This window comes from Callospermophilus lateralis, chromosome 5 (genome assembly GCF_048772815.1).
Source record: "Callospermophilus lateralis isolate mCalLat2 chromosome 5, mCalLat2.hap1, whole genome shotgun sequence".
In the NCBI taxonomy this organism is placed as follows: domain Eukaryota; kingdom Metazoa; phylum Chordata; class Mammalia; order Rodentia; family Sciuridae; genus Callospermophilus; species Callospermophilus lateralis.
In genome coordinates this window covers 16,734,266-16,752,292 of record NC_135309.1, presented here as the reverse complement: position 1 = coordinate 16,752,292, position 18,027 = coordinate 16,734,266, and the positions used below count along the sequence as shown (strand labels likewise).

Sequence of the window (18,027 nt, the reverse complement as noted above, 5' to 3'; positions counted from 1 at the left end):
AAGAAGTGTAGTGGGTCTGCTCACGTAGGAATAAATAAGCCGAACAAACTGCACAGCAGCGACTGTGTGAAGAGAACGGCCCTCTAGTGGCCACAGGCGGAATTCTTCCAGGAAGGGAGAGGAGATGGAGGGAGTAGAGGAGGCAGGGGATCCTGCGCGCATACACACACGCACACACGCGCGCACACACACTTGTACACCCTTTAAGCCCTAGGATTTTGTTTACATCCAGCTGGCCAGAGGTATACACAGAAAGTAAGTTCATTTCTTGACTTAATGGACCTGGTTAAGTTGGCAGTGCTGGGGCCTTTCAGTCTGGGTTGAAAGGGTGAATAATTTCAAAACTCACCACCCGCTGTTGCCTGAGCAGGAGAGAGGAACTGGTTGCAGACCATGCAGGGGGTGTGGCCCCGTGTAGACGCTGCCAGTCCCTTCCATGGAGCAGGCTGGTCACTGTTCCTGAGAGTCCCCGAGTCGGGCTCTCTGCAAGATCTGTATGCTTCCTAAGTGTTTACGGCGAATGTGGGGGTCACCTGCCAGCTGGGCTAGCTTCCTGTGTGAGTGACCCGCTTATTCATACTGAGTCCCTTGCTTAGAAAGGCCACAGGGCTATTTTGAAAGCCTCAATCATTTTAAACAAGGGCCCCACATTTTTATTTTGTTCTGGGCCCCACAAATTTCCTAGCTGGTCCTGCCGGCAGGGGAAACAGACGATCTCAACTGAAGAGAACCCAGAAGCAAAGGACAATCTGTATCTTTGGGAGCCACTTTGGTGAACAGGAGCCTCAGAGACATTCAGTCACCCTAAAGGGTTCCTGAGGAGGAATGCAAAAGGAGTCTCCTGGGGTCACCAAGGATGCTGCCCCACCACGGGAACAAAATTGTCAACCATCAGCAGGTATTAATGTTTGCCATATTTTTTAACAAAAGAACTTCTTTTTATATAAACAAAGGTAGCAGTGTGTGATACCAGCTCCAGTTTTTAGTTCAAACATAAATTTTCCAAGCCTACCACCTCCAAACATAAAACTTCTAAGGACTCTTGGAGTGGGGGTCCCTAGAGACACCGGCATGACAGTGCCAGTCCATCTCCAATTCTCTGCACTGGGCTGCACCACAATGGACTCGCCTCTGGCCAAGATGGCAGCCCCCAGGGGATCGTACAGGGGCGGTACAGAGTAGCTTCTCCTGGCTGCTGGCTCAGTGGCCAGTGCTTCCTTGACCAGGTCTCCCTCCCGTTGCCTGTAGATATTAGCATGAGTGGAAGACACACCCTAAAGCTGACCCTGCCAGTCTGGGAGAGAGATGGCAAGAGAGACCAAGCTGAGGTCTATGGTGCATGAAAGGGTGTATTCCCTGCCTCTCTACTCCCAGGGATCCTTCCAGACCTCTCCAGCTCTCTGCCTCGGTTTCCCTCTTGTTTGAATTCTTTGGGATCTTGAACTTTTTCTCTCCTGGATTCAGTCATGATTTCCCAATGAGACCATCAGCTCTTGGACAGCAGTCTCCATCCCTTCCTTTCTTATCCCACCCTAGGTTGCCGACTTCTCTGTTTCCTTCATAATGATCCAATAACTGGTCCCTCCACAGGGAACCTTAATGGGATTTCAGGGTGGTCTCGGATCCAGTGGATCCTTTTTTGCTTATTAGCGCATGTCAATTCTACAGAAGAACAGGTTTCCTTGTGGCACATTGGTACATACAAATAAATAACTTGCTTTGATTATCAGATCCTTTTGATAATTCTCTAGTGGGAGATATGGATAGATGGATGGATGGATGGATGGATGGATGGATGGATGGATGGATGATTGCCCCACTTTACAGATGAGATAACTGGGATTTCCCATGTAAAATTATTTAACAGAAAGTGAAACCGACTCCAGGAGACCCACCTCGGCTGAATCTCCCAACACCCACCACTGCTCTTTTCCCAAAGTGCCAGCAGCAGGAGAGGTCCCGCCTCGGCTCTTCTTTTCATACCCGCAGTGCTTGCTGCAGGGGCATCATAGGTGCTCAGTGAAGGCTGATTCCATGAAGGCGCTGTAAGGAGACATTGACCCCTAGGCAAGTTTCACACACTCATCCAGTGAGGAGAGAGTCCCTGTCCTTGGACGGCCCTGTGACACTTGCTGAGGAAGGTTGAGCAATTTCCAGTTTAGAGTCAAGGAAATGGGAGAGATGAATCCTATGGTCCTTTCTCACTCGTCCGTGGTATTTTTCTTTATGTCTTGCAGAGTCACTTCGTGGCATGTATGACGGCCATCCTAAACCAGATGGGTGACCAACACTACTCCTTCTACATCGAGACCTTCCACAGCAGCTCAGACCTTGTGGTGAGTCTGAGAGACGCTGGGGATGGAGGGTGGGTGGGCAGGACGTGACACCTGGCTCTCATGGTTCTCATGAGTTTAGGACACAGAGACATCCCCGCAGGTCTTGGGCGTGGTTATGAGCATGTCTGATTTCCTGTCTCTTGTATTTCTCACTCTGGAACATGTCTTCAATCGTGTCAGAGTCGAGTCACGGACATCTACCATGTGATCTAGATGTGGCTCAAGAGGTCCTGGTAAATCTTGGACACTTGCAGCCTAAGAGCAAGAGTTGGAGTCATGCAGTCTTGGATTTGAATCCTGGCTTTGTCACCAGCTAGCTGTGTGACCAGGGGCAAGAGAACCTCTCATAAGCCTCAGTTTCCCCATCCGTAAAGTGGGGATAATTTGATTGGATTTCAGGGTACGCTGAGGGGCTTGGGTGGGAGCACTGTATTGCTCACATTGTGAGTACACAGGAGAGATAGCTAGTATTAGGTTATGATAGCGCATAGAAGAAATTGCCCTGAGCCCAGGTCTCTTTTTTCTTTCTTTTCTGTGCTGAGGATGGAAGACAGGGCCTAGCGGATGCTCCTCAAGTGCTCTACCGCTGAGCTACATCCCCATCCTTGAGCCTCTTCTAACCTCTCAGGACTCAGCTGCTATAGGACCACCACCCCGTGCCCCATGGCCATCGGCTCTGCAGCAGATACAACAGAGATGGCCCACCCTCGCTGCCCTGTCCCAGGGTATAGCAGACGACCCTTTCCTGTCATTATGGTCCTTTGTCACTCACCACTTCCAGGGGCAGGAGTCCTGCTGCTAGGAGCTCTCTTAATTCTCCTGGGAAGACCAAGGGTGCTGAGCCTGGACCACCCTCAGAGAGTGGCTGCTCCTCAGGGAATGATTGGGAGCCAACACCTCCACCCCCAGCAGTGAGCCAAAGCTCTCCTCTTTGTAGTAGGGTTGGAAAGAAATGGAACCCTTTTCTGGATACTCAAAAGACAAATAAAAGGAATAACCCCAGTTTTTCTCCCACCCCCCCACCAAGTTCTTTATGTCTTGGGACACGGAAATAGGAAAACCAGATTCCTAATTTTTGATCCTTTATATAAACAATGATTCTCGGGAAGGAAGGTGGGGAAGGGAATTCTTACTTGTTGAACATATGCACTTTCTTATCTGATTCTCCTAGCAGTATGACATGAGTGTTAGGAGTCACCTGCTTCAGCTCTACAGCCTTCTTGACAAAGGCTCCACAGCACTATAGGACCAACATGCCCGAGGTCCACCTTGAACCTCAGCTCTGCCCCTCATACTACATGCGTCTTCTCAGTCAGAAGCCACTTTGTCCATCTGTGAGCCAGACGCCTTCTCCATCCTGTAGGAAGGGGATGTGCCTGGGACGAGAGCCACACTTGCCCAGGTGACATCAAGGGTGAATAACAATCCCCGCCATTAACATCTCCAGCATTAAGGAGCTCTTGGCTCCAAGCCTCTGTGCTAAGCTCCCAGTGAACACGTGCACCTAGTCACCGTGCTGACCCTTGGGGATAGATGCTGCCCCCATTCTGCTGATATGGAAGCTGGGACTTAGAACACTGAGGTCATTTTTCCTAGAAGCAGAGACTGCTGGGAAAGAACCAATGCCATCTCCAGAATTTTGCAATTTATCTTAAAGCAGTGATTTTCAAATTATGTTCTTTCTAGCTGCACTCTGCTCTCTCTTTCTCTCTCTCTCTCTCTCTCTCTCTCTCTCTCTCACACACACACACACACATACACACACACACACATACACACACAGAGCCCATCTACTTTTATCTATTTCAAATATTAGGTTTCAGGTGAGATTTTCTTTGAACAAAGAATTCTGCAGTCAGGATGATTTGAAAACCACTGCTTATGGAAAGAATTCTGCAGGGACTCCCTCTGGATTTTAGGCTTCACCTAAAGCATTCAAGCGATATGGTTTTTATTACTTCCAGCTCAAGAGGGTCACAGGTTCTGGTCCTTGCTATCTGGATTTGTACTGAATTTGTTTTCTGCAAAGATGGAGGCCAAGTTTGTCCCATTGCAAAATCTGAAAGAGTGTGTTGAAGTCACTTTGAACCTCTCCAAAGGAGGGAAGGAGAGTCCTGGTTCCTATGCTCCCTCTAATCTGCTCATATGCGTGTGTGTGTGTGTGTGTGTGTGTGTGTGAGACAGATGAAATAGCTGTGTTTACACCACTGCTAATTAGATGCTCATTTAAATAATAGTTTATTTGCTAAATGGCCTGAGATGTGTTCATATGGTGTCGATTATTTTCTGCTCAAATACATATTTGGGAAGATGATTATAACATTGCCACATCGATGAATACATTTACTTCTTTATTCTCAAAGACAGAATTAATAGTGCTTTATTTTGAGATTGTCTCCTTATTCCAGATTCATGTTCTACTTATTTGCGAAACAGCCTCTCAGAAGCCAACTTTTACGCTTCTATTTACAATGCATGGCAATGAATTTCCCTGAATTAGCTTCAATGAAGAATTGATACCCTTACCTTTCTGTCTCTCTATAAAAAAAAAAATAATAATAAAGGAAACATTGTAACAGCCCACGGGACCTGGACACTTGCAGTCACTTCCTACCTGCAAGGCCGATGACTGCCATGTTTTCTCCACTCTTTCAGGACTTCCTGATGGAGACCTTCATCATGTTCAAGGACCTCATCGGGAAGAATGTGTACCCCGTGGACTGGATGGCCATGAGCATGGTTCAGAACAGGTGGGAGACCTTCCCCCAAAATGCCACCTCCCAGGGCTCAATGAAGAGATCACTGGTAGCCATGAGGTGGGGATAGCTCCCCCTAGTGGGGAGAAGTTGAAGTGCTGACATATCCTGTCCACATTGAAACCCAGGGGAGAACTTCACACTCATTGTGAATTACTCAGAAGTCCCCCACTCCTTCTCTGTTCTTGAAATTCCAGTTAGGATACCACACTTTGTCTCTGAAACCTTCCCTGAACTCTCTAGACAGGCAAGTATAGGGAAGCATTTTTAATTATATTATTTCAAAATGTATTAAAAATAATCAAACATATCCTGTGACCTATGGTAAAAGAAGTGCAGGAAGTTGCATTGGATTAAGCAGCATTTTCCAAGAGAGGATCTAGGAAATAGAGTTTTACCTATGAATCTGTCTTCGGAGCCGTTGGTATGTTGTAACTGGGGTGTCTCTTGTTGGGCAAATCGTAGCTATGAACATCTTATGGATTGTCAGTGTGACCCAAGCAGGGCTCACACCCAACATGGCCCAGCCCAGCAGGAGATACAAGTTAATTGTCAAAGATTTCCGTATTTACCATTATGTCTCTAATACATTTCAACACAGTGAAATTCAGATCCTGACGCTCCGCCACATCTTCTAATATTCCTTTTCTCCACTCCCCTGGCTCCCATCTCTCTCACATGGTGAGGTTTCCCCTGGTCTCTCTCAGAGCCTTTTTTCTCACATCCCGCCCGTGATGACCTTCAGCGGGGCCGTCCTAGCCCCTCTCTCCCCTTTCTCTCCCCCTTTCTTTGGCTCTTGTGTTAGCTTCAGGTCCCCCGGGGAAGCCCTTCATCTCACACCAGCTCCCAGTTTATGACCCTCTACATTTTGCCTCAGTTCTGTATCACAAAACCCAAGGGCTGATTGGCAGAGAGAAAGGTCCCCAGAGGGTGGAAGAAGAGGAAAGTCGAACATGCTGCAGCTGAGTTCTCTTTGGTGGAAGGGAAAAAGAGGAGACATTTACATATTGATGATTTGCCATTGATACAGCCTGAGGATTTCTATCTCCCAGCCTCCCTCCCTGTCCTTGCTCTCCCTGTGCTCACATGGTTCACCAGGTGACAGTGGACACCCTTGACCACAGGGCTCTTGGGCCAACATCCAGGGCTGCTGGAGTGGAGGAGGGCTTTGTCTGGAAGGAGCTGTCTGACTGTGTGCCTCTGCTTCCCCTGGGAGGAAGAAGATAGGCCCAGCAGCAGGTGTCAGAGCGTCTCAGCTGGGCCACCTCCAGGTTCTCCTTTCACACCACGCAGGTGCAAGCTGACTTCTGCAGGATTATTGTGCTGGTGGGAATTGGGCCCAGGCCATATGCTGGGTCAGAGGCAGGTCACTCCCCAGCCCTGTGGGCATGAGACAGGCAGGTGCATAAAGCCCAAAGCTCTGGAGGGCTCCATGCTTGGTTTAATGCTCTGGTATCTCGGAGTTCTTAACAATTTCTAGACAAGGACACTTGTATTTTCATTTTGCACCGAGCCCCCATAATTTTGTAGCTGGTCATATATCTTTGACCGTCAGTCACCTGGAGCTGCGGGGCAGCCAGCTCCTGCACTACAGGAGGGCCCCTTGCTGTTTTGCCCACTGGTTGGTAAGGTGTTGGGGTTTTGTCCACAGGCCTCCTGCTGAGTGGCCTGCACAGTCATTCCAAAGAAACACATGCGGATCTGTGGGCCAGTGCCTTGGAGGAACATCCCCTCCTGAAACCCCTGCTCGCTACGGACCTGAGTCTGTTCATCTGGAGATGATTCCTTGTTTCTCACTGCCTAGGAAATAAGAATAGAATTTTCTAGAAACCGGAGAAAGTGGAAGTGTCTCCTAAATGGAAACATTTGTATCTCTTAAGGATCAGCTAAGTACTATTGTTGCATTTAATTACTTTTTTAAAAAAGTTGGACTCAAGAATAGAGCTTCAGCCTCCTGAGTTCCGCCACCTTGCCTTTCTCCGGCTTCCTCACCGGTACAACAGGGACAGCAATAGTTCCATTAGATGGACTTTGCAGCTTGAGGATGGAATGAGCTGTTCCCAGCACAATGCCCGGTGGCTGGGAAGAACTCCGCGACAGTGCTGCCGCCACAGGAGAGGACAAATGTGGTCTTGAACTGGAGAAGCATGTGCTGATGTCACCCCTCCCCCACCCAATGCCTGGCTTCTCACACACGTGGCTTGGTCCCTTTCTTTCACCTCCTGGCCACAGTGATCCCTTAGGATCCCAGCCCCTTGAAGTTTCCTCACTGTTGTGCTCCTTCTGTGCCATTTGCTTCTGCTGACGTTCATCCCGTCCTCCAGGTGGTAAACGCTTCAGGTGCATTCGCTCATTTCATCCCCCAACAACTTTACAATGAGGTAAAACTGTCAGAATCTGCATTTTTATCGGTGAGGAGCTGTGCAGAGAATAGATAAGTAGTAGCCTACTCACGACTGCATTGCTGATAAGGAACCGAGAAGCCATTGGATCTGAGCCCTAGCCCTAAGGGCACTGCTTGGACACCTGCCCTGAGGCCCAAGGAAGGGGGGCCTTGCCAAGGACCCAGCTAGGTGGGACAAACAGGACCGAGGCCAGGGTGCCCAATGCCCTCCTCTCTTCTGCAGCACCTCAGCTGGTTCCTGTGGCCTGGATGGCTTCACTTGTTAGTCTGAACATCATAACTTTCTTCCCTGTCTTCGTCCCTCCGCCTCCTCCTCTCTTTTCTCCCTGTTATCTATGTATTCTATAAAATCTGCTTGTTTTTGTGAATTTTCTCTCATCATTTATGATTTATATATACATATTAGTCATCCATTATTTACTTTTGTGCGGGCTGGAGGAAGGAGTGGGGTTTTCCAAAATCAAGTGTCGCCCCAGCTGTGTACCACTTGTGTAGACAGACGTAATGACAGTCTACTGCAAGAGATGCTTCCTGTTAGAGCTTTTTCCCCCCTTTTTGTTGAGATGCAGCATTCAGTAAGATCTGATTTACATGACATGATTAATTTTTAAATAATCAAGTTCTTTAGAACACTGTAAATTAACAGAATGGTGCCTAGGAAACTCTTTTTTTTCCCCCTCTTCCATCTGTGCCTGGATCTGGAATTCCAGCGTTTCTGGGGGCCTTGGGAATCTACATGCATCCCTGAAGCTCCTTTTAAATGCAGATGACCGACCAACAAATAGTTATTGAAAGTCTTAGGTGTCCGGGCTCCAGGGCATACACAGATCAGTTCAAGCTATGGTCCCAGGTGGCAGAGGGCTTCCAGTCTAGTGGGGAGACAAGTGCACCCATGGGAATATGGCCTAGTGCTGTATGGCCCCCGGAGACCGCCCAGAGGCAGCACAGAGAAGTGAAAACCTGTGACTTCCTGGGCTCAAATCCTGTTACTATCAGTTAACTGGGCAAGATACTTAACCACTCTGGACTCAGTTTTCCTCCCCGTCAAGTAGGACTAGCAATAGTGCTTGTCACAGAGGATTATTGTGGGGACTGAGATGAAGTAATACACAGGAAGTGGCCAGAACAGCATTGGCACAGAGCCAGCATTTCCCGAATGCAAACTTCCATTTTCACTTTTATATGCTCTAGACATCGCCAAAATGCTTCACGGAAGAGGCAGATCTGGCTGCATCCTGTCTGCATTTATCAGTGACATGTTTTAAGGTCTAATCTCATCTCAGGCCCATAACAGGCACACCATAAGGGTCATGGCGGTTGACCTAGGGAGCCCCCACCGGGGCCGCCTAGAGCAGTTATCCAGTGGTCTCTGAGGGTGCTGAGGGTGAGGAGCACCATCCCCTTCCTCCTCCTTCCCTATGTGGACGTGACTGTTTCTTTTTGGAGTCCCCACCTCCTCCACCCACATCACCCGGACAGGGAGCGAGACCTCTATGGTTCCTTTTGTCAACAGGCTCACCTCATCTGGATGTCCAGAGGCTACTGGCTTCCCGAGTCTGGGAGTCTCCTGCATCCCTAACTAGAGCCCTAAATGATGCAGGAAGTGTCCCAGGCGCTTGGGGCAAGCCATGCCGGGTACCCAGCTGGCATCTGCTGATTGACTGGAGCCTCATGGTGCCAGAGCTTCTGTGTTGAGGGAAGCGGCTCAAGGGCTCTGGGGAAATGGATGTCTCAGTGCCTCCTTCAGAGGGATGAGCCCTGCCCGCTGGCTGACCCTTTCATTTCCATCTTCAAGTTTGATCAGGAGAATTAACTACATCCCATGAGCTTCCCACAGTGGGCAGGTGGGTGGGGTTCAGAAAGGCCCTCGCCCCAGCTTGGCGAGTCTCCCCAGAAGGGGCATGCCCATCTCTCCTGTTCCCTCTTTTATCACACCACGCACCTGTCAACCTGTGGGCGTGTGTTGATGCTGTGTTGTCACTTCAGGGTATTATCGGCCTCAGATCTTCCTGCTCCAGAGATACAAGGTGGCGGCAGGTTAAGAATAGTAACGACGACTGACATTTATCGAGGACCTCGATGTGCTGAGGCTCTGGGCCACCAGCTTCAAATACTGCCTCTTGTTTGATCCTCACCCATGGCTCCTTTTACAGAAGGAGCAACTGAGATTCATGGAGGTCAAGGTCAGAGCTCAGAAGAGGGGTGGGTGGGAGGTTGACTGGAGGCTTGCTCCAGCCCCTCCAGGAGTCCATGTGCATCTCTCCTTCCTGTGTCCCAAAGGAGCGATGCATAGATGTCACAGAGACTGACTTGGCAGGTGGTACGCAGGCTCAGCTGCTTCTGTAACAAGGATTTGTTCTGCTGTCCAAAGGCAATAGGAATCCAGGACCCCCAGTGGCCGCGTCAACACCTCATGCAGCACAGCTTTGGTGGAGAGCAGCACTGCGTTTGACTTCTCTTTCGGCCAGCTTCTGCCTGCTCACGATAGCTGACTTCTCTGCCCCTTGCTCCATGGCGAATGATTTCTAGTTGCTCATGGAAACATCTACTCATGGCTCTCCCAAGGGCCCAGCCCATGGCCTTCTCCCTGGTCCTGCTTTGGGCCACTTACAAGGATTCGATCTACTCCTAGTGGGCTTGGGGGCCCTCACTGGGCAGAACTACTCAAAAGACCCCCCTCAGGCTGCTGGCAGCCCAAGGAAGACTGTGTCACCCCAAATGTGAGCCCAGGGTCCAGTCAGCTGTGGGCAGAAAGGCAGAGTGACAGGAGTAGCGTAAAGACACCTGGTGCCTGGAGGACAAGGGTAGGGGCACTTGGTTCCCCAAGTCCACGGCAGACTACACTTAAGAAGAGCCAGCGGATCCTTCTGACCTGCAAGGCCTTAGAGAAAGGCGGGGCCGGCTCTGCAGCGTGAACATGTGAGATGGACCGATGTTTCCAAGGTCCTCTCTGCTGCTGTTCAGTGGGAGGAACAGCAGCACCTGCCAGAGTGGGTAGGATTAAATGAACCAGCGTCGGCAGAGCACTTTGCACAGGGACGTGTTCACATGGTGACTACTAATGCCTCCATCACAGTCACCGTAAAGGCCATTAGCTCATTCTGGGGTCGGGCAGAAACGCAGAGATTTCCTTATGCTTGGTGGTTAAAGACCTCCCTTCTGAAGGCTGGGACTGCACAGGTACTGGGTCACTGGGAAAGTCACCTAAACTCACAGCTCCAAGATGGCAGCAATGTCGAGCTCAGAGAGCTCATGTGGGATGGGGGTGAGGAGGTAAAGGGGAAGAGAGGAGGGACCCTGCGGAGCACAGAGCCTGGTTCCTGATCCACAGCATGGCTGTGGTGGTATTTCTCAGACAAGGATCATGGACGGGAAGTACTGTGCTGAGACTTGATAGTGAACTTGGTTCTCAATGATTCAAGTTCATTGTTGAGAACAACAGAGTTGATGTGTTTTTATTCCAACCCACTTCACCACATTAGTGCTCAGGCTTTATGAGCAATTATTAAAAAAAAAAAAAAAAAAGTAAAACAAGGAGGGGAAAAAAGCCGTATTTTCCAAGTGCCCCATGTGACCAAAGTGAAGCGATACTCTGTCTATAGAAGAATCTGAGGGACAAAGGACACAGTGCCCACCCTCAGCATAGGTTGATGGGTTCCTGGTCACTGGACTGGCTGAGAGAATGCCAGACAGGTTTCAGCTGACAAATGACTCTTCCTGGAATTACTGATAGATTTGTTGCTGCTGAGAACGTGTAAAACCCCTCATTTTGGTATCATCTTTCAGATTCCGAGATGTTTATACATAATATGACAGCCACTCAATGTGTTTCCATCTGGGGAATCAGATAACTAATCTTTAAGGAGAAAATATAGATGTTGTTTCAAAGGCATGTTAACAAGGGACAAAACAGCAAAACCAAAGAAATTTCCCTTTTGACAGCCCTGCGGGGAGGTGGACTTGTGGGATTCTTCTGCCCTTGTGTGGTCCTGGTTGCTAGCTGCTCCAGTGTGTGTGTTGTGCTGTTGGCCCTGCCTTTGGAGGCAGAGTGGAGCCACCCCAGGGGCTCTGAGGCCATCGGGGCCAGCATGGTGCTGGTGCCCCTGCACCAGGCCCTGCGCTCACCACTTCCATGCTCTCGCTGCTTACACCCCACAGCGACCCTGAGAAAGAGGTTACAGCATTGCTATTTCACAGCCAGCAAACTGGGACTTCAGAGGTGATATTAACATGTCCCAAATCCACACAGCCGGAAAGTGGCAAAACCAGAAATAACATCCATTTGTGTGTGTGTGTGTGTGTGTGTGTGTGTGTGTGCTCCACATTCTGTGATCCCAACTCCAGGGCACCCTATGCTTTTTGTTGTTGTTGTTGTTGTTGTTGTTGAACAAACAACCAGGTGTTTCACGAACACCTGGCCCAGCAACCTGGACAAGCAGTGTGCTGGAGGCACCTGCCCACACTCTCCACTTACCCAAAATATACCAGTGCCTTTGCTTTCCAGGCATCTGGAAAAAGCCCTGCTTCTTTCTTCCTCTGGGCTCTCTCTGGCTATGCAGTGCTCAGCCCATCTGCAGAACAAACCAGAGTACCAGGATTTTAATGTCCTCCAAAAACTTTCAGCCAATAAGGAGCAGTGTTAGTGGTATAATAGCCCAATATGTTTGTCCCCTGGGAGAGGACCATCTGACTACAAATGTGTTCTATAGAGTTTCCCAGAGACTCTCAAGCAGAAGAGTCTCAGTGATCACCCACAGCAATCATTCACTCCTCGGCATTCCCTTAGTGGCTTCCCATGATGGCTCAGGTAGTCTAGGTAGGTGTCTTCCCTGAATGAGTCACTCACTGAACAAGCAATTTTCATTGGCTGCCGCACATCTGCTCTCCACTCCCTAAAATTTTACAAACAGATACACAAATGCGAGTTGAGCACATTGCAGTTGTGTTATAAAGCCTTTGGGGAAACTGAGGCAGCCTCAAGGCCCCTCAAACCCCAGTCAGAAAAAAATTGCAGACATGAGGCTCAGAGGAACAGGCTGGGTTTATTAAAGAAATAAGAAGGCGAAGGGGGACACTCTCAAGGGAGAGAGTGAGTCCTCTGAGAGAGGAGAGAGACAATGTGCCTCTCCTGCACTCCGTTTTATTGGTGATCCCAGAGAAGTTTCCAGACAGTCCAACCCAGGTCCACCTCTTGACTTTTGACTGATGGTACATTGCTTTTTGGAAAAGATAGCATGAGGGGCTAAGCACAGTGGGCCCCCTTTATGGAATTATTCTGTTAATCTTATGTTCCCATCATCCTCATCTATCTGTTCCCTAACAGTTGAGAGACTACTGCAAAAATCCAGGCGAGAAAGGACAGTGGCTTGGCTCAGTTGGGTGGCAGCAACAGGACATGGTGTAGTTGAATTCTAGATCTATTCTTTTTATTTTATTTTTTCCTACTGGGGCTGCTTTACCACTAAGCTACATCGCCAGCCCTTTTCATTTTGTATTTTGAGACAGACTTGCTAAGTTGCCGAGGCTGGCCTTGAACTTGTGATCCTCTCACCTCAGCCTCGGTGTTGCTGTGATAACAGGCATGTGCCACAGAACCCGTCTAATTCTGGATATATTCTGAAAGCAATGCTAAGACAGTAGGATCTGAGAAAAAGCCAAAAGTCAAGGCATGACCAAAGTTGCTGGGATTTTCTTTTCCCCTCTGAGCAACTGGAAGAAAGGCGTTGTCTTTTACTTAGATGGGAAGACCACAGTTTGGGGGTTGGGAGGGCAGGTATTAGGACGTTCGTTCCAGGCATGTGCCTCTCTGATGCCTATTAGTCACCCAAGTGGAATATAGAGCGGAGAGCTGGAATTCCAGGGGGAGAGGCCCGGGACAGAGATGTGAACCTGGGAGTCACAGGCAAGTGATCAGGGAGTACGTGTTCTTGAGGGCATCTCAGATCGCCAGGGAAGTGCAGTCTAATGGAGGAGACAGACAAGTAGCTCATCCTGCACCATGACAACAAAGGAAATCCCGGTGACAAAGACACAACAGACCCACCCCCGAAGAAGCTCTGCGGAGAGACAGCTAGAATGTGAAGTGTGGTGACCAGGGGTGTAGGAAGTCACCTCAGAGTCTAGGAAGTGGTGGCGTTGACTTAAGTCTTAGGAGACTGATGGAAGGATCTAGAGCATGACAGGCAGGCAGAGAAGGAGTGGGCATTGTTCAGGAAGAACACAGCCAAGTACTCAGGAAGCGACCTGAAGCACGGGGCCGTGGCAAGAACTGAGCCCAAGGAATCTAGGGGGTCCCAATCATGGAGGCAGAAAAAAGGGATTAGGCTTGTCCTGTGGACACGGCCTCCATGGACGTCGGCAAAGGTCCCTTTGGGCAAAGTGCTCTTGAGGAGGAGGGGGCAAAAGATGGGAGACTAGTCAGCTGGGCTCTGCAGGGTAGAAGAAGAGGAAGAGGTGGCCACGAAGACTCTTTGGACAAATGCAAACTGACCACCGGTAGCAAAGTGTTAAATGTGGGCTGGGTTTGACCAGTATTATGACGTGGAGGAGAAGACCCCAGGTCTTTATAGGAGGTTCAAGATGTACACAGAAGGGTGATCGTTGGAACATGGTTTGTAGAAAAAAAAAAAAAAAAAGCCAAGGAATCACACAAAGGTCCATCAATAAGAAACTGATTAAATAAACGGTGACACATCCACACAGCAGAACATTCTTCAGCGATTAAAAAGGATGATATATATCTGCATTCACCAGCACGAAAGGAGAGCACGATTTGTTGCTGAATAAAAAAAGACAGGCTATGAAGCAGCATTTGTTGTGGAACGCCATTTATCAAAATGATATCCTTAAAATATCATGCATATGTATACGTCTGAGGAGACCTTTGAAATTATGTTCACCGAGCTGCTGATGATAGATTTCTCTAGATGGTGGGAGATGGTGGAGTGCTATTGGTTTGCTTGGGGAAAGGTTGGTTTCTCGTTGCATCTTTTCTGGATAGCACGAACTTTCTGCCATAAAGTTCTAATATCTGAGACATAAGGCCCCGAAGATTTTCTAAAGGAAGTCAAATAGTCCATTCTTGAGTTCCAACAAGGCAGACGTGGCCCCAGGTCTTGACTCTGATAGGTGTCATCTGCCTTGGTCACCATGTGCAAATCATCATTGGGTCTTTGAGCCTCTCCCTGAGGGAGGGGGGTGAGGGAGTTTTGGTTTTGTGCAAAGTGGAGGGATGCCTGAGGGAGCATGCTCAGATGGTCTAGTAACCTTCTCCCCTCTTCCAGGGTCTTCCTGAGAGCTATCAACAAGTTTGCAGAAATCATGAACCAGAAGTTTCTGGAACACACGAACTTTGAGTTCCAGGTGAGTGTGAGACACTGGAAGTGGCCGATACCTCTGACGCCTTGGAGATGATTGCTCTGTCACACACATCCCAAAGCACAGAGACTGGGCCAGTGCCTCTGGGGATGTCCACAGAGAGGTGCAGGTAGGAAGACAAATTCTTAGGCTTGACTGACTAATCACCAACTGAGCCACACATGCAAATGCATCCACATGACGTGTCTGGTGCTCAGGGTGAGACCTGCATTCATTGTCAGCAGAGCAGGCGCCACCTTTCAAAAATATATCACTTTTTTTTTTCCCCTTTTCTGTCCCCTGGAGCCTAGAGGCACCTAGCCACAGACACTGAAATGTGAGTGACAGTAAAGCTCACAAATACATCTCTGTGGCTTCCTGGTTCTTTATAGTCAGCCAAGAGTTGAGGCCTCTGAGACATTCTGGGGGCTAACAGCAGGTCCCTGGACAGACAGAACGAGGCACCTCCAGGTCTAGACAGAGAAGAACTCACCCTTCAAAGCTGGCAGGAAGCCCAGATGGCTTCCTGTGGCTGGATGTGTGAAAGACAGGCCACTCCAGGGAATCTCTGACCCAGGGTCTCCTGTAGTAGGGACTTAGGAAACAGAAGCCACCGAGTCTGGGTGACCATGATAGTAAGAGCAGTGGTCATTTTCTGACGCCGTCTACACACCAGACCTCAGGAGATGCACTATCAGGATATCCTCTTTCTCAGTCCTGGCAGCCACCCTACAAGCTAGCTACCTACCACTGATGATATTTCTGCTCTCAGGATGCAGGCATAAGACTCAGAGGTGAGGAGGACATGACCCCGTCACACAGCACATTTAGCTGGGACTAGAGCTCAGTGGTGGCTGTCACAGTGGCCCACACAGCTGGCAGGGGCCACATGCTAGGGCCTCACCACCCAGTGGGGCAGCCTGGAAGAGACCAGGTGAGAGAGTCTCCCAGTCTAAATATCTTCGATAGGGGAACAAAGTGTGACACTCTGACCATTTGGAATCAGGAGAGATGTCTAATCCCCACCGAATGCCAGGTGCCTGGGGGCTCTAGTTTTGCATGTTCAGAGAAGGGAATGTGGTCACTGCTTTTGGGGGTGGACAACTTGGAACAACGTGCCTGGGGCACAGGAGAGCCCAGGCGTGGGGCACAGCAAGGCAAGCTGGTTTGCTCTTCCTCCCTGGGTGTGAGCAGCTCCAGCTGGGACCCTGCTTTTCTGGCTGCAACTCCCCTCCATGGTTTAGAAAGTTCCAAGGGAAGCTCAGTCTCAGTTCTTTATGCCACTGTTTTAAGTTTTATCCAGCTTTTTTTTTTTTTTTTTTTTTTTACCCAAAAGAAATCTGCATCTGATGCCCAGAGAATAGGGCTTCCATACAGGAAAAGTTTGAGTTTCTGAGTTGTGTGACTGTGGGCAAATTACTTCACCTCTTTGTGTCTGGGTTTCTTCAACATTAAATCAAGATATTGAGACAGGTTATCTTATTGGATGCTTCTGAGGCTTAGGTGAATTAATTAATCTAAGACACTTAGAACAGTGCTGGAAACGTAGTGGCTATCTAATAAATGTGAGCTCATCATCATAATAATTATTGTCACTTTGATCATGATGATGACAGCCACAAATATGACTGGCCTGGGAACTCGTGTCAGACCTCAATAAAAAGGACAGCGGGGAGGCATCTTTCTGATCATAACAACATTGCCTGGGTCTGTCACACTCACCAGATTCTGCAAGTGGGAAAGTGGCCAACCTTACAAAGTAAAAGATGTCTCTTTTCCTAATGAGGCTTCCATAGATATTCAGCGAAAAGCACCCAAGAACAAGGTCATTTTTCAGCCTTATCTGTGTTCTCCTCCATCTTCCTTTGCACCATGTGAGAATGGATTTGTTCTTTGTACCCTGCCTGGAACTCGCCTCGTCTCCTCCTTACGTTTCATTAATTATGCATTTAATATCAGCAGGAGCGGCATCCATCATGCAGCTTGGCAGGCCTTGGCAGCCTCTGTCCAGGAGAAGGGCAGGTGCAATAGGATTATCCCTAATATCTTTGCCGGAACTGTGGATTGTGATTCAAAGGGCAGAAAGCAAGAAGCTCTGTGGGTGACACTCTGTAGGTGACAAGACCTGGGAATTACAAAAAAAAAAAAAAAAAAAAAAAAGGTGTTTTCTGCTGAGAGCTAAGATCATTTTGCATTCCTGGGCTCCATTCTAGATGCTGGGCCTTGGTGTGCACATCCATTTGCATGGTTATGGTCAGAGAAGACCAAGAGGGTTTAGAATTCAGCTCAGTGGGGGCTTTTGTTGAGGGCCCAGGGTATTGCTTTGAAGAGTTTGGAAGCAAAGCAGAACACCATTGCTAGGGTTTGAACATGCACCCAAAGTTCTTGTGCTGGAAACTTAATACCCAATGCAACTGGGTCAGGAGGGACTTTTAAGAGGTGATTAGGTGATGAGGGCCCTACAGCTAGAAGGGCCTCCCCAGATGGAAGCCCCTCCACAGTGGGCTCCCCAGTCTGCAGAGCTGTGGGGAGTAGATTTCTGTTCTTTATTATCCAGTCTCGAATATTCCCCTATAGCCACCCAAATGGACTCTTGACAGAAGGCTATATAAATCCATCTTTCAGCTTCCAAGCTTTTGAAGAAGGTAATTAACCTTTAGTGGGCATATTCTTGGGGTATTTTGGTACTCATCATAGTCCTATCAGGTTGACCTATACCCATATCACTAACTGCTAAGTGGGGCCCCTGGGATTCTGCCCCAACCTGCCTGCAAAGCCCAAGCTCCCTCCACTCTTTTATGCAGGTGCTTAGGACAGACTGCCTTTACGTTCTAGAAAACAGCTCAGTTTAGCTTCACTAGCACACTCTTTCTCCTTGCTGAGCACTGAAATGATTGACTGCAGGACCAGGCTCTCTGGGGTGGAAACTGATTGGCTGCAGGACCAGGCTTCTCAGTGTTGGAAACTGCTATTGGCTATGGAATCAGGGGTTACACTTAGGATCTGAAAACTGTTTCTGCCACAGGGAGCTCTCTAATTGGTACTGGGTTCCATTTCTGTCCCTGGCTCTGGGTGTGGGCATTCCTGCGTAGGCCTGGAAGCATTTTTGGATAAGCTTCTGGGCACCAGCCTAACTTGGGATCTTTTTCAAGCCTGCTTTAGAGATGCAGTGAAA

The 18,027-nt window shown here is 48.9% G+C and overlaps 1 protein-coding gene across 1 annotated transcript in view; it reads left to right on the top strand.

Moving 5' to 3' along the window:
- Positions 1–18,027, top strand: part of LOC143398987 (dedicator of cytokinesis protein 2) — a 401,674-nt gene that overhangs the window by 295,244 nt on the left and 88,403 nt on the right. Inside the window, exons 28-30 of the mRNA XM_076855686.2 lie at positions 2,238–2,336; positions 4,992–5,086; positions 14,780–14,858. Of these exons, the coding sequence (XP_076711801.2) occupies positions 2,238–2,336; positions 4,992–5,086; positions 14,780–14,858 (273 nt within the window). The remainder of the gene's footprint in view (positions 1–2,237; positions 2,337–4,991; positions 5,087–14,779; positions 14,859–18,027) is intronic.